The sequence below is a fragment of the Lissotriton helveticus genome, chromosome 10, assembly GCF_964261635.1.
Source record: "Lissotriton helveticus chromosome 10, aLisHel1.1, whole genome shotgun sequence".
NCBI classification, from domain to species: domain Eukaryota; kingdom Metazoa; phylum Chordata; class Amphibia; order Caudata; family Salamandridae; genus Lissotriton; species Lissotriton helveticus.
Window position 1 is genome coordinate 255,764,838 of NC_136071.1, and position 17,288 is coordinate 255,782,125.

Here is a 17,288-nt window from a genome sequence, read left to right on the forward strand (position 1 = left end):
CGGGCGATTTTGATACAGGGCCGATTTTGCTGCAAAAACGGCCCTGTAACAAATCCGTCCCCCACCTGTGTGGCACACCGGGGGATTACCCTGTGCCCGCTATGGCCAGTCCGGCCCTGTGTGCAGGTAGTCAGAATCAGCAAAAATTCTATTGCGGCTTATGCAGCGGCCCGGAAAAGGCATTAGAATGATCAGGCGCTACCACCTACTGTGCTATGGAAAGCCCTTGGGCATTACCACATCAAAACAGCCACACCAGGAAACCATCTCCCTCCAGTCATCCATGTGTGCTCTCTCCCTATCTTTGTTGTTCATACCAGGAGGGAGACCCTTACCGCCGGCTTAATAGGAATCAATTGACAGGTGGGCCGCCGTTTGCACCTCCTGATTCATGACACGTTTTGCCATTCTGCAGTCCTGGGAAGGAAGTCACGCCAGGAGTGAAGAATGACCGGTATCTCTGCATGTAGTTAACTACATTCTCTCCCTTTTAAAAAAAAGAAACCATCAGGGTGCCATCATAACATTCAAATGTCCCGTTACTTACTCCAGTCAAACATGCAAGAGCTAAAGTCTCTTGATCTATCTTTAATAAAGAATTGCAGGGAGTTCGATTCAGACATCCCTGTAATTTCAAGTTCATCTGTTTTCAGATATGCAAAGGCTTTCATACTGAAAAATCTGCCTTTGATTCCTCACAACGAAAACCTCAAGTGAATCTTCACTAAGTGTTTTGTCGTGAATTTGACAAATCGTATAATTATATTCAACTGACAGTTATTCTGGGGCAAACTTGTACCCAGTTTCCATGTCCTCAGAATCTGAAGTGTACGGTCTGCATCAATTACTCATGCCCTTGACCTGTGGACACTTGGCAAGTGACCCCTACATCCAGTGCCCACGTCTTGGGGATTGTTCTAATGTTCATAGAGCCCAAGGTTAACTCATTTTACTGTCTGTACTTCAAGGACAAATTAACAACTTTACCTCTCAGAGGATCTAAAGGCTTGGTTGTAAAGTGCCAACATTCTATCTGCCATTTTATCTTTGTTTTTTGTTTTTTAGGTCTCGCCTAGGCAGTGCTTGCGCTGTCTCTTCGAGACATGCTGTATTCAGGATATGGGCATTAAGCTATACCCACTTTCCATCCATCTTTTTAATTGGCTCCTGTTACTGTCCTTTGTAAATGGTGGCTTTTCATTGGTTAAAAGGCTTAGTAGTCCCTCCTTAGTACCACATTTTTCCTCATTGTAATCTCCCATAAGGGCTGCCCCGTTTACAAGTCCTGTTACTCGCTATGTTATTTATTTGTTTCAGCATACTCTTTTCTCCTTTTTACTTCTTTAAGCTCAGGAAGTGCACACATCCCCGCTTGCTCCCTCTCCCAGGGTGCAGCAGACTCCTCATCCTCGTTCGCTCCTTTTCGTCAGCCGCAGCTACCTCCTCCATCCTGTTTTTTTCAGATATAGGGCCAACATTACTCAGTTTAGGCTTCATGCTTTTTAGCAGTTGTAGCTTGCACTCCTGTTATGGCCACCCCACCGCGGAGCACTCATGTACGGCTGGAAGGATCGCCGCACCGCGAAAATGTGACCCACAGACTCCTAGCACCATGTTGCGCTTTAACTTTTACTATAGTGCCTGTTCAGCCACCCCCTAAGCCTTCCATACCCTGCTCTCCCGCTCTGTCAGTCGCCATCTTGTTTCTCTATCTTTACATTTTCTGGAGCTGCTCAGTCACCAGCCCTGCCGCAAAGGCTTACAACCAATCATGACTAATATTATGAGAGCCGTCTCACAATTTCCTTGCTAGAAATACAGTATTCTCATGCTTGCTTCACAAAATACGTGGACCGGGGAACGGTGTTATCTGGATATTTGTACTCTCACTCTAAGCACAAGAGGTCAGACATAAAAGAAGGACTCAGACGAGCCTGCGGCTTTAAATGTTAATAAGCATCTGGACGCCATCTTATAATTGGAAATATATAGCGCTTACTACTGTATTTGTTCAAACCAATTTACCATTAGAATAGTGTCCCGTCTTGAAAGGAATCTCGTGCTTGCTCTCTACATAACCTTTTACACACCATAGGTTGGGACCACATTCTCTGCGTCCCTAGCAACAGCGCCAACGTACTTTTTTCTAGTCCATTCTTTCCCAATATCCTCTCCTCTTGAGCTTCAAGTCCACATTGGTCATATTCGCGTCAGTTATATTCAGCCAAACATTGACTGGAGAAGGGACTGTTACTCATATGGCAGAAGCTCTGCATTTTGAGGTTCCAGTAGACTTAGTATCTGTTTTTTTCATAGAGGAATGGTAACAGACACGAAGTGTAGGCTGAGTTTGTGTGGGTCCTGTTGTTGCCTTTGGCGCATGGCACGGAGCTTTTGTAAGATCACTGTGTGGGTGGGTTTCTCTGGTTGGGGGGAGTCATACTACTAGCTATGTTTCTTGAGCTACCGTGATTTTTTTTCTGTGGCGTGGGAGTTGTGCTTAGTCTACCGTGGAAAGCACTGTACTTATAAATGTATTTTCATTGTGACTTTTGAGGGTTTACAATATTTTAGGAAGGAGAGCGTAGGCTAAACCCAATTCACAGCTGATAAATTATCAGTTCACTGATGTGTGACATTTCTATACCTTAGGTGTCACGTTTCCACTACGTGTGACCGTGACACTTTCAAACCAACTGAAGCAAGTCCTTGTAACACTGTATATTGTTTGTTGCACCTGTTATTCCAATTTAATTCTCTAAGCATTCTAACGATTTCAAAATGTTTCTATATTGCAGGTAACGCTCGTAATTTGAATACGTCAAACTACGGTTCCACATGGTGCTCTTCTGTATTTTGAGTCTCTTTTCCTTTCCTTGATCTCCACAGAGGGTGGTTGTAGTTCTTCTTTCTTTCGCTCTCGCTCTCTTTTCAATTTCCCTGTTCTCTGCAGCTTCTCTCTCCTTTCTTATTCCTCTACGTTCTCCTTTCGTAACATCCTATTGAGGCGGGTATATTTGTCCTTAATTGTCCAGTTTCTCTGCCTTCTAGCATATCGTTCCACAGGCTCCTTTTCTCCATCTTTTTAGCTTTTCTTCTATCCAGTGTCTCTTTAGTTATTATTGTTCCGACCAATGTTTTGCTCCACTTCGTGTCTCCATTGTACCTTTGTTTGGCTTTACGTCACCTGCCTCCAGCGTCTCTCTCCCCCACTCAGCTCCACTGCCTGACTCATTCTCCCCCATCTGTACTCCAGATTCTTAAAATAAACTGTGTACCCAGCAAATGCAAAAAACATTGTCATTTTCACCAACAGCTATAACTTTAAAGAATGCCAGACTTTAATTATTATATTGCAAATGCTTGTTTTTGTTGTTGATTTGGTGCCAGCTTCCATGGAATCCTCTAGGGGTAATGACACTACCCTATACATGTATGTTCATGTGTTCATTCATTCAACCCCAAACATCCATTAGGGATATAGTGTACAGAGTACAAATATCCCTTCAGTGTATACTGTTCAGTGTATATGCATATTCTTGTTAGTTGTGAATTTTAATTTTGATGGCAGCACACCTCGTACTACCTTCTGAAATCCCATCAGAGTACCCAGTTTCAGAAGAGGGCTATCGCTCTGGAAAGGGTACATTAATTACTTTTAAACTCAATTAAGAGCTCAGCAATATGCGTTGGGAGAGGAGAACTTACCATGAGTAAAAGTCTGTTGCCATTTTCTTTCAGGATCAGAGGGAGTCTAGGGTCAGAAGACATCAAGGTTGCTGCCCCATGCTTGGAAGAAGAGGCAATGGACAGCTCTGAGAAGTCAGGTGCTGCCTCAACAGAGGCTCGGCAGAGGGCAAGAGTGTATACGGGGTGTTCGCAGGTGCTTAACACTATCGGTATATGCCTTTATCAGGTGGGTGCTTGGGGTGAAGTGTGGTGTGTGGTTTTGAAGGGGCGAGTTGCTTACCGGCCCTACGGAAAGGATGGAGAGGGTGAAATAAGATATTGCTCCCCGCCCCATGGGCCAGGCTAAGAAGCATATTTATGGTATTCTCCCAGTCAAGGGCGAACTGGGAAGGTGACAGTCCACCATTTTTAGGCACCTTCCTAGGCTTCAGGGAAGAGCCGCTGTGTAAGTGCTTCCCTTGCACATGGGCCACAATACCCTTCTCTACATCAACACACCACCCACAGCTACTAATCCTTGCAGCCCAAGCTCTTAATACTTGAACATCCCAAAAGTGAATGTTTGACCACTGTCTGAAGCATTGCGCTAGGAGCACAAACTATACCTCTGCTGCGTTGCTAACTGGGTGGGTGTGCAAATGTGGGTACAGATGGGTTATGTGATATGTTCGGATACAATTGGAATGCTGCAGTCTTTGAACTGTATGTCATATTGTGAAGAAGCATCCTGAAATCTAACGAATGGGCATGGTGTGGTGCTACATTTCCTAGGTTGTGGTGTGCAAGCTCTTTTCTGTGGTATCTGTGACCTTTTGCATGCGTGTTGAGTGGGTTCTACTTTTTAAGGGCACTTTGATAAGTATCCACACATAATGCTGCATTGTGCATGTGAAGGAGTTTGGAGGGATTTAAAAAATGATCTGCTGTTTCTAGGAATGGTGGTGTTTTAAAAGAGTGGACTAGACCTTTTGAGCATTTTTAGCCAGCTGTGGGACCTTACAGATGTGTTGTGCATGGGAGGGAGTGGCTGAATAACAGGCATACTGGAACTAAATCCAGCACCACAAAGGAGCGCGAGGTGTGGTAGGAGAGGTGGCAGACGCCACGAGATGTTAAGAAGTTTCTCCCATTCAGTTCATGTACCAAATAATAGTCTGAACGTGCCTAATGTGGTTAGAATGTACATATTCTATTCACTATGCTTTAGATATAGTTCCATTCTTCCAAGCAAATGGAGTCATCATTCTGCAGAGTTAAGTGCTATACAAATTTTAAATCGAATAAATACAAGAAATAAGCATAAAAAGCACAGACTTGACAACCATTTTCACAAACCTATTTTCTGTTTGAGGTCGGTGAGAATGTCTTGCCTTTCAATTCTCTTCAGCATTTCCAAGAGGCCACCGACTGTAGCACGAAAGCACTTTCCTTGCCAGTCTTCCAGCACTTTCGCCGTAGGGTTGGTAGATGCCTCAAAGTTCTTGATCTCCAAGTAACTGTAGCCCATTTCTTCAGCTAGTCGGGTCCAGTCACTCGCCACCATGGTCCTAGGGTTCAGGTACATGGACAGTTTATTTCTCACATGAAAATTCAGGGCGATCAGTGGAGTGGCATCCAGATCACAAGTTACTGGGCCAGGGTTGGTAGCCTGAGCCATGACTGCCTTGCCCAGCTCAAAGAGCTAAAGTGTACTATGCAAATAAGAGTTGCTCCTTCTCACAAATGTCACTTGATCATCAGCATCCAAGTCCTATAAGCCTGAACGCAAGTAACTTACAGCTCGCTGGCACACAGAGGAAATAGTCATAGTCTTTAGTTTCCGTTTTAAAAGTTGATCAAAGAGGCATTATTTTGCGAGCGAAGTCATCTTGGCTGAAAACAGAGATGCAGAGAATGAATAACATTAAAATCGACATGCATATGTTTTTAGCATGGCATACAACTTTACATGTTTATCTTCAAGGCAATAATTTTTTTGTATGAAGGAGCAATAATCTGTCTTTTGACTACATTACATACACCAAGGTGTAAAGAAAAACCATATACAAATGTAAAAGTGCTTCAGTAGGCAGACCCCCTCGGAGGGGACTTTGAACTGCCAGAGGTCAGGACCGCCATTAAATTTATGTCCAGGAACAAAACCCCAGGCCTGCCGGCAGAATTATACTCTGTATATGTAGAGGAGATAGGCCCTCTATTAGTAAAACTATATAAACTCAGCGAGACAGACGGGCAGGCTCTCTGCGAACCCTCGGAAGCCCAGGTCGTGCCGCTTAAAACCCAGAAAACAGGCCTTTGATAAAACAGTCTATAGACCGTCGTCAATGCTCAATTTACATTATAAGATCCTGAGCAAGATTCTGGCCATGTGTCTTCTCCCACATATGGTGGCTCTCGTTCAGTGAGACCAAGTGGGACTTATTCCCAGCCGCAACACAGCCCTTAATATTCAAAGACTCCTATATGTGTTGGAGGCTGACTCATATGATAAGGAGGAAGCCGCTATATTTGCGGTTGATATTGAGAAGGTCTTTGATAGCCTAGAATAACCCTATCTTTATGGCGTGATGTGAAGGTTCGGGCTGGAACCTGGATTTGTGGCGTGGGCTGGCTTGCTATACACAGACTCACGTGCTAGAGTGCTGATGGGGGTACGGTCTCGGACAGCTATCAGGTGGGCCGGGGTACCCTTTTCCGCCCCTCCTGTTTGCTCTGGCGATGGAGCCCCTTGCCTGTCGTACCAGATTTGAACTCCCCTACCGTGGCCTGGAGGTACTGGGCGAACAGAAACATATCGCATTGTACGCCAATGGTCTTTTGTTCTTCCTCCGCACTGTGAGGGAGTACTTCGTAGGAGCGAAGAAGGTCCTCACACACCTCGGAAGGGTCTCAGGCTTACTAGTCAACTGGAGAAAATCTTGCTTGTTTCCTACTGAATGTGGCAAGGATAGACCGGCAGTAGTGGGTGAAGTGTTGTGGGAATCCAGGTGCCTAGGAGTTCAAATCTATCAGGACCACAGCTGTTATATTTCTTTGTAGTCCTTCCACTTTGGATCACAGCAGGCGTATTTTGAGACCTCCAATCATTGCAAACAGGGTTTGTGTGGGGGTACAGCAGGCGCAGAGTGGCACTGACCACGATGCAGAGACCTACTGTAGCGGGCGGCTTGGCCCTTCCAGACTTTGAGAGCTATTACATGGCTGCGCAGCTACAATGGCTCTCGCAGGGGGTGGCTGAAAGGGTCCGTAGGACGGAGAATTTGGGCCCTTCTGTGCCGGATCTCCGTCGACGGTTCAGCATTGTACTGCGGCTACCTGCTCTGGGAACAGAAGACAATTCAGAATTTAGAGCACTCCGCAGGGGCTGGGTTAGGAGCCTGCAGAAGTTGAAAACTAGGCGGCCCTACGCTCTAGAAATCCCATTGAAATTTCTTCTAGACCTTCCACATAGCGGAAACTGGCACAGGCTGAGGGAAAGGGTGGTAGCTGGTGCAACAAAGATGGGGGTCTTCTATGAAGATGGCATCCTATTGCCATATGAAGACTTTAAAGAGCATTATGATTTACCGCAAGGGCACATCCTCTTGCATAGGGCCCTCACAGCGGTGATCCAAAAGCTCTGGGGGTAGGGGCTATCGGAACCTCCACTCTCGGAAGGGTGTCAATATATAGTTGTTTCCTCGGGCACGTATAAGGCAGTCACTTTTCTATATCAACGGCTTTGGTGTGAGGTGTTATCACCACTTGATAACCTACGCTCGTGCTGGGAAGACCTGGGGGTTCCCATAGAAGAAAAAGTCTGGGACGGCTTCGAGGGCCGCATTCCCACAGTATCTAGGAATACGCAGTTTAAACATATTAGCTTCTATGTACTTCACAAGGCATATCTCATACCGGGATGAATAAACCGTTCCTTTGCTGCTAAATGCCCCAGTGTGAGGAATCGGGGGCTGAGTCCCTTCATATATTTTGGAGCTGTCCGGCACTGGGAAACTGCTGGAAGTGTTAGGTATTTCCTGGCTTTTTTTGTGTATGTATTCCAGTTGCAATTGTGAGTCTGTGCAAAACAGTAAAAGAAAACGCACTGTTTAGATTTGACTGCATGCGTTGTGTGTTTGGAGGATGCTGAACTGAAAGATGTGAGAGAGTGGGAGAGCAAGAGCGAGCGAGAGAGAGAGAGAGAGAGAGGAGGGCGCTGAAGAGAAAAGAGATACGGTGTAAGACGTGTATGTCTAACAGAGCGAACATAACTGGAGGGATTGAGACACTCTGGAGACCTCTTTCACTTGCCTCAGTAATGTTTAAGACAGTTTTACAGTTTCAGATTTGTAAATAATACTAAAAATGTTTCATAACAAACGTTATTTGTACTCATGTATTTTAAACAGCTAACAACCACTGACAAAGACAATAGTTCTAGATGGTTTTAGGTGTATGTCAGCTGTGTTATATACCTGGATGGAATAACAAAAAGCTCAGAGATGGACCGAAATACAAGTCGGGTGTCACTCTACAGGAATCATATTAGTGTATTAATTATTCTGAACTACTGTTACTTAGACCACTGGAATTTGTGGGTCACTCGTAATTCTAGCCTTAACGATGGACAAAGCAAGCATTGACACATTCAACATCAACTAACCTGCCCTTCCTGTACAAAGAACGCAATATTTTCTGCCCTGGGATCTTTTGCCATGCACCCGGAATACTCCATGCTGGAGCCTGTCTCAGTCTTAAAGTCCTTACAAGTATCATATCATACAATATAACCAATGTTATTTGACTTTATGGCGGGAGTACTTCAAAATACCATCAACCCACTTTTTTCATTGCTAAATTAGTCTCCATAGCGGTTTCTGTATTTTAGTTCAGCGTTTAGCCTCTTTTTTAGGCTTAGCAATGCCTTGGAAATCTTCAAACCTATTTCAATATAGCACAGTTTATCGGGACCGCAGAGACAACTTTCAGAACCAAGACCATGACAATTGCATGACTACAAACAAGACGTTTTGCCTTGAAAAAGCCCTTGGCCTGCTGGCAAAACACGCGTCAGCTGTTCTCCTTCTAGCAGCACTTTTGGAATAACAATAAAAACAGCATATCATGCTTTAAAAAAAGTACATAGGACTTTGGGAATTATTACCCTAGTTACTACTACCTGAACATTAGGCACAGACCTCTCTCCAAGCCTAATTCAATATCTCACAACTAGTGGCTCTTGAGTGTAGCCACTTGGGAAGCAAGTGCCAACCGCAATATTGGGTCCTGACTACTTTGGCGCGAACTCTAGCATCATCCAACCATCGCTCCGCAAATAAACCTAATTCAAACCTTATCGAGTCACTAAGGGTTCAGTGTGCCATGCCAAATAATCTACTACAAATAGTTTGTAATGATGAGAAATCCACACGTTGAGTAGTATTTAGTGATGCTTTATTCTAAGTTGTATAGAGAGACCCCACCAGGAGCATCCATCAAGGTACTCAGCCCAGCCAACTGTAATCTCACAGGCAGGACACCAACATTCTGAAAGGTGTATGATATGAACATTCCAATGGAGGGAGAGAAGGGTAGCATAGGGAATACCAAGATACTACATTATCCTCTCCTCTCAAACAGATAACAAAAAGCTAAAAACAGCAACGGAGAACAGAAGAAAAAGGAAGCTAGAGAATAAAGCAAAATTTGAAAAAAGAACAGCAAAGAGAGAATACTCATAAAAAGAGAATAAAGAAAGAAGAATGTGAAAAACTTATAAACCATCCTCTTTTCTTACACCATATAATCTATATAAACCATCCTCTCTTCTTATAGAACTTAAAAGGAAGGAAACAAAGGAAGACTATAAGAAAAGCGAAAGAATGAAAGAAGGCTACAATTCAAGAACAAGAAAGATGAGGAATAGAAAAGGTGAAACCTCATCAGAACACTATTACCTTTAAGCAAACTACAATATGCAATGCAAGAGATAACAGTGCAAAAAAAAGTGCAATAAAATTACATTAAATCTAAACATATTTAGCATATAAAGCATAAAAGCATATAAATAGAGAAAACATAAGCTAAATATGTGGATGTAAAACTTTAAAAACTTAGACTCTTAAAAGTGACTGGTAAACTAGTATATGTGAAACAACATAAAACATGTTTAAAACACTAGACATATGATGCTATAGGACTATAACCCTAGCAAAGCTCCTCTGAAGGAGACAACATTTTTATGCACACCTAACAGGGCATAAAACAAAAATAGACGAGGTCCGTGCGGACAACTGACATAGTGTCAGGTGGGACTAAAACCGACTACAGTTATTAATTAAGTAGATGGGACTATAACCCACTACAAACTAATGGGACTTTAACCCATAATAAAAACATTAAATAAAGTAGATGGGACTAAAACCCTCTACAAACAAATGGGACTAAGACCCATCGCAAATACATAGAAATGGTGCAAGTGGGACTGAAACCCCTTGTAAACAAATGGGACTGAAACCCAATGCAAAATAAACAGATGGGACTGGAACCCAAAGCAAACATTTAGGAAACACAGATGGGACTAGGACCCTCTGTAAGCAAAAGGGACTGTTACCCATTGCAAAGACATTTTAATAACACAGGTGGGACTAAACCCCACTGTAGCCTAATGGGACTGAAACCCAAAGGATCACGTTATGCTAACTGGCATACTGAGGTGATGAGACTAAAACTAAACCCCCACACTAAAACATGTTCCTAAGGAAAATGGGACTTTAGACCCATCCCAATGCTAATCACAGTTTAAAAGTACAAATAATGAGAATTAGCATACTATAAAGATACACAAAAAGAGTAACATCTTCTTGTACCTGTTAAATCAAATATAATACTATGAAGAACTCTATATGACCATAAAGTGAAAACAATTTCTTAACACCTATATCTTTGTTACAGTGGTGTGCCTGTCACCGAAATGAGGTAGACAAGCAAGAATTGATTAACAGAAAACATTATATCTTTAATGTCATTGGTGTGCCTATCACCGTGTAAAAGTGGAGGCAAAGTAGAGGAAACACCGGAGCTCGATACTTGCCCCCGAGAAAGAAATCCATAAAGTAAAGAAAAGCAGATTGCGGACTTGCTTCCAATTTTCCAGCACAAACATAAAAGAAAAAGCACAGTACCTTAGACTGACACGGCGCTCCGTATTAAAATGATAAATTGACCTGTCTTGCTTTCAACTGTATCGCCATGACACACGGTGTTTGAAGGATTGAAATGAAAATCCAAATAAACGCTGAGGCAAATGGTGAACGACGCTGGAAGCTGAACGAAGCTGGTTACCAGGACTACCAAAAGCAACATGGCAGCACGTACAGAGACGCATGGCAGTATGACTCGCGGCGTTTCAATGCACCAAACTTCACATCAAAGAAGCTTCGACGAAAGCAACGTCACAGGGACTCCAGTAAAGGCTCCGATGAAGAAAGCAGGTAAGAGCGTGAACACACGCGCTGTATTTTCAAATCTGGAAAATGACAGTTGAACTGACAAACGCTGCAGTGGCTCGATTATCAGAGAATTTCGCTCAAAATAGTAAAAAATAATGTACTTAAAAGTAAAACACAACACCAAAACGAAACTTTGATAAGTCATGGGCGGAGAAAATGTCAGAACGTTAATGAAAACATAGAGCCAGATTAGCAGCGAAAAGTTTCCACTGGGCAATGAAAAACTTAAATAAATCAATTTTCAGAAATGAAAGTCACTGGAGGACATAAATCCATAGTAGATCAGACACAAATCTTCTCCAAACAGTGTAGAAGAAGACAATCACTATTCTCATGTGTGGGAAAGGAGCAGAACGAATCTGATTTAAACATCACAGCTCCAACACCGCATAAGGTAGACTCTCCTTGTGAATAGAACAAAATGCAGAGTTGCCCAATAGAAACCTTACCCTCAAGTGAAGGCACAGCACAGGATGAGCCAGGAACAGACAAGATAAGGGTTTTTTCTTGAGGACACAGTTCCAAAACAGCATAAAGTAGGCTCTCCTTGTAAAAAGGACAACGGGCACAGTTGACAAGTGGAATGCTTACCCTCAAGTGAGGATAAAGCGTGAGTCCCAAAGTCAGTACAAACAGGTTTACACAGCGTGAAGGCACAGTTCCAACTTAAAATTTGTTGACTCACTGTTACCCAGGAAGACTGCCAGACAGCTGTGGGCGACCGGTTGTAGGTCTCTGGTGGGGTCATGCTGGCAGTTGGGGTAGCTTTTCTTGTTGTAGAAGGTCCTTTAATGGTTTGTAGTTACTTTTCTTAATTTCAAACAGCTTGAAGTACTTCCAGACTTGACAGGTGTAGGTTCTTTCTTTAGATCGTCGCCATGAATGTAATGATGAGAAATCCACACGTTGAGTAGTATTTAGTGATGCTTTATTCTAAGTTGTATAGAGAGACCCCACCAGGAGCATCCATCAAGGTACTCAGCCCAGCCAACTGTAATCTCACAGGCAGGACACCAACATTCTGAAAGGTGTATGCTATGAACATTCCAATGGAGGGAGAGAAGGGTAGCATAGGGAATACCAAGATACTACATAGTTCCTTCAAATGTATCTGTCCCCCAGCATAAGGTCTGAAGACAACACTGGGACCATTGAGTCAATCGCTGTCAAAACGTTTACCTTATATGCTTGCATCACTGCAGACATGTAGTTAATAGGGCCAGGGCTTTCATGGCGGTCTTTATTAACACATCTCTTAACTTTAACAGTAAGAAACAAGCTAGTCGGCAGTCAAGCCTTATGGTAAATTTTATGGTGCACCATTACTAAATCTTCATATTTCATACAACAGGTGACGAAGCCCATGATATCTGAAGGAGTAGAAGTAACCTGCTGCAGGTGATTGAAATGAAAGCAGCTACATCTTTGGTTGTAGAATTTTGTATCAGTTGCAACGTAGCAAGTATACTTTAGGATGCCCCTACACAATATTGATGCAAAGTCCAACCGACCCCACTGAGGTCCACACTATGCTTCGCATCAACAGACAAAAATGGTCTCAACTTAGTCATAAGTTGAATATAGTAGCAGTATGTTTCTGCATGGTAGTTTATAGGTCTCCTCTAATGACAGAATATGAAAATCTATCAGTAAGAATGTCACTCTGTGTTTAAAATGCCTACTTCAACCTTTACTACCTCTTATGGAAGAAGCTTAGCTGTGGCTCGCAACAGCAGTTAATTTGTGCAAGCACTGAGAGAGAAAAAACTGCTAAGCATCCATACCTGGATGTCATTTACCAACTTTGCGAAGGACAAAGACTCAACCCAAAAATCAATGCTCACGTCTGTTAGATTTTAAGATTTTTTTATTTTTTTTATTAAATGTTTTGCATTAAATCAACATTAATACATAAACACGCACATGTTATAAACTAGGTTTTATTCACGTTTTAGTTTGGCTATATCTACTGTAGGACTGCGTTTGAAATGGCCAATATTGGTTACCATCTTGCTTTGTGACATGGGTGCATTTTATTTCTAGAAGAAGCTGGAGTCCACATTATCCAATGCCAATGTTCTTTTGTTTTCTTCTCCATGTGAAATGTTTTCTTTTTACTGTAATTGTCATGGGATGTTATATTTGGTAGCATACTCATGGAGACACCTGCAGAGTACAGGCCGTGTCATTTTGTTACAGATAAAGCAAGTCTGAAGGACGCAAAAAAAAAAAAAAAACTTGTACTGTCGGAGGTCCTGAGAAGCTAATGAACACATGATCGAATTATTTCACAATAAACCGATTAAATCTTTTCATGAGGATTGTGTGTAGGTGTACCAAATTTTAGAATTATGCGATGATTTACGTTCGTGCAGAGTACGTTACAATTCTGAAATGTTTTGTACATGTTTTCAATGCATTTTAAAGGACAGCAGAATATGAAATTTAGAGTACTCTCTTTTTGGAAGAACGGACATGCCTGTCTTTCCTAACGAGGCTGCCTCGTACTGGTTCATCCTCAACTTTAATTTGAACCTCCTATTAATTGATGCATTCATATATTGGTTATTGATTGATATTAACTTGATGATTTTGCCTTACATAAACCTTTAATAAGTCTTCATGGTTTAACTCTTAATAATTCTCGGTCGTCCTTGCGGAGACTAATGTCCCTAAGTTATTGAATGTATTGATTTGTTGAAAAGACTCAGTTGTGAATTTCGATTGTTTGGATAGGGCTCTATAAGCCCAACATTAGCAAAGGTAAAGTGCTAACAGTCTACATATCCACATGCAAAGCAGGGATTGCTTTGTACTATACGTGGGACTACTTTAGAACTACACACTTCTCCGTCTGATCCTGCGACTCACTCCCATCCCTTCTTCCTTCGCATCTCACACTCATTGTTCATCCTTCCTGCTCCTCCATCACACGTTGTTTCTTTCTGAAGTGTCTTACGCATTGTTTCATCCACCTACTGCCATCTCTCATTTCTCTATCCCTACAACTTCCTCATCTTATCCTACTCACAATAAACTTTATTTAATCTAAGTAAATAGACCATAAATCTAAGTTAATAGACCATAAAAAGTACAATAAAAGAAGATACATTAAAATATAATGAACATTACATCTGCCATTAGAGATACATGGTAAATCTAGTTCATAAGAGAGCACTGTCAGGCCTCGACATACCCTGATCCATGACATCCGAACTGCGACAATATATACTGAATATAATTTAAAGGGAGGAGAACAAAATCCTGAACTAAGGTAAGCTATGAGCTCCACCCAGCATAGTTGTCACTTCTGAATGCCTAAGATGTGCTGAGGGGAACACGAAAATGCAAGCTCACCATAGATGTTAACTCCAGGAAGAATGGGGGCCGAGCTTAGTCAAGTTTACAACCAGCGATAGAAGGCTTATTGTGGAGATCACGATGCCAGAGCCAAACGCCATGTTCTCACACCTCGGGGTGAAGAGACAAAAAAAAAAGGCAAGAAGGCCACAGACTCAAGAAGTGAGAAGGGGCGACCTGGGGTCAACTTACTAAAGTGCTAGTAGTGCAAAAGAGGTATTAAATAAGATATAAAACAGTCATCACTTATCAATGCACAGATCCAAGAGTTTGACGGTATCATAAAATGCGGGTTCACAATCAGGTCTCCCCCTACGCAGAGTCCCTGCCCGCAGGCACGCTAAGATAGGGAAAACAGAAGGACGGGGTAAAAACCACATAGTGGGCGGCCAAAGAACTGCAACATCATCTTTGATCGCTGAGCGGTCCGAGGGTAACTTCCCCACTGTTCCCCAAGGACCTCCTAATCTTTGTTACCAGTCTGAGATAGGAATTAAAAGTTGTTTTAATTTTGTAGGAAGCTAGGTGTTGAAGGAAATGAAGTGCCTGCGAGGAATGTATTAAGAAGAGTTTGTTCAAAAGAACTTGAACAGTACATGAATCTAGGTTTAGAGTAAAACCTGCAACAACAAAAAAAGTAACATGTAAAATACTTTGTGGAGAGATCAGATCGCCGGGAAATGGATCCCAGTTGTTGCAGTGAGGGAATGCCAGCAGCCAATGAAATAGGTTAAGTCTGAACGCCGAAAGGAGAAAAATCTGATGATACGGAGTAGCAAATAATGTTGCATTCCTTTCAGAGGGGCCAGAGAAGTATACATTATGACAGAGGGCACGTTCCTGAACTTTTCCCTACTTGCTGCCCCATACTTTGCTCAACACATATCATGCAAAGACCTTCCGCTGATTGAGCAAAGGGATGAGGGATTCCCTAACAGCTCTGGTCTGGACATGGCCAGAGTCAAGTCCCTAATCTCCCTCAGCCTAGGAATATCAAGGCCCCGATCCAATGCCAGGCAATCTTCAATGAGCGTTAAATGCCAGAGCCTTGTTGGTCAAAACTCGTCACCACAACATCACGGGGCAGGTCTGTGTTTTGTCCTCTAAAGGGATTAACCCCAACTCATTGAGACAAATATTACCCCCGCCCCCAAATATATCCCCTCCCCCCTCATATCCACTCTGTCTGCTTTCTGATTTATGCCGTCAGGTAAGGCATTTTCTTTCCCTTTCCCAAAAAAGTAACAGCTGTCTATTTTGTAGACTCGAGCCATGTTTTTGTTTTTATATCAAATGAAGTTCAGTGGCAAGGAAGCCTCCATCACAAATATTAATTTTTATGTCCAAGAAACTAAACAAGGAGTATAATGGAGGCTCCCTAGCCATCCGACTTGTATTTGATATTGAAACAAAAACAGGGCTGTATTCAAGGCAAGAGAGCTTTCAATGTAGATTACATTTTAGTTTGTCAACTTGTGTAGATTTAATGGCTCTTATGCCGTGTATACCTTTACGCGGTAAACCAGACCAGCGGGCTTTGCCAGTGCTTGTTCTTCTTTATGATGAGAAGTAGAACAGAAAGCTAGTAAAGTCTTTTAAGTGAGGGGGTGATAACAAAAGTCCGACGTCTTGAAATGATGAAGATGTATTTTTTAATATGTACAGAGCAATCATGTGTATTCTGTAATGTAGACTGTTGAGGAAACGGAGGAGACTACGTTAAACCGTCTAACTGTGGCTGACTGTCTTAAACTAGATAGGAGCTCAGAATACCCTGGTTGTCATATATATCTAAGAGCGACTAGCGCCATGAGTTTGACGCACGGGTTCATGAATTTTAAATTACATTATCAATTTGAACAGGTCCTAGATTTTATAAATCCCTTGTTCACAAGGAGGTTATTCCTTCAATTTAGGTATGGGACACTGCCACTATTTGGGATAACCAATAAGTGGTCAAATGATGTCTGCTATTTATGTCCTGGCTGCCGTGTGGCAGAGGAAACAGAAATCCATGTATTTTTTTTTCTGCCCGGCTTATAAGCAGGCTAGATCTAAATGGACCATACAATTGTGTAGGAATTTGGGTATCAGGGATTACCATGTTTTCTTTAGAATTCTAAAATCGGATATGGACCCGGTGTATGTGGTGGCAACCTCTAAGTTTCTCCAGGCAATGTGGCTGAAACGAAGGCACCTCATGGAAACTGACATTTAGTGAGCTTTGATTGTATTATCTATCTGTGAACACTGTGGAGCGTTTGTTTTATTAATCTTCTACAATGTTTAATAATCTTTTTAAAACTTCTTATACTAATTTTTTTTATTTTTTTTATTTGCTACAAATTTAAAACTGTCTTACTATCCGAAAACCACGGGAAGTTTGTGAATTCTTATAAATTTTAAATGCCACCATTGGTTTTTAGAATTTAGTGTGCATGAAAATGTACAGTTGACTGTTAACAACCTTTGTGCTTTTATGACTGAAAGAGTGGAAATAAAGTTACTATGATGACATCTAAGAGCTCTAGTTGGCTGGACTTAATATGTGCCGTTCTAGAGCCCCACCACCTTTGGGGCAAGTTTTCACAACTCTTTTTTTTTTTTTCTTTTCAGAACAAAATTTTATTTTCAAGTACTGACATTACACAGAGCATAAGGACATCGTCCCGCATCACAACGCAGGACCAACGAGCATAAGCATATAGAAAAAAGGATATGCATTCAGTACAAGCATTATTGCATTAA

The 17,288-nt window shown here is 42.1% G+C and overlaps 1 protein-coding gene across 2 annotated transcripts in view; it reads right to left on the reverse strand.

Annotated features, from left to right (window-relative positions):
• The window catches only part of MYD88 (MYD88 innate immune signal transduction adaptor), a 55,310-nt gene that overhangs the window by 21,226 nt on the left and 16,796 nt on the right, over positions 1-17,288 (reverse strand). For both annotated transcript variants that reach the window (XM_078665260.1, XM_078665261.1), the window contains one exon: positions 5,026-5,562. In XM_078665260.1, the coding sequence (XP_078521386.1) occupies positions 5,026-5,347 (322 nt within the window). In that variant the 5' untranslated portion in view covers positions 5,348-5,562. Of the gene's footprint in view, positions 1-5,025; positions 5,563-17,288 lie in introns of those variants that run through there.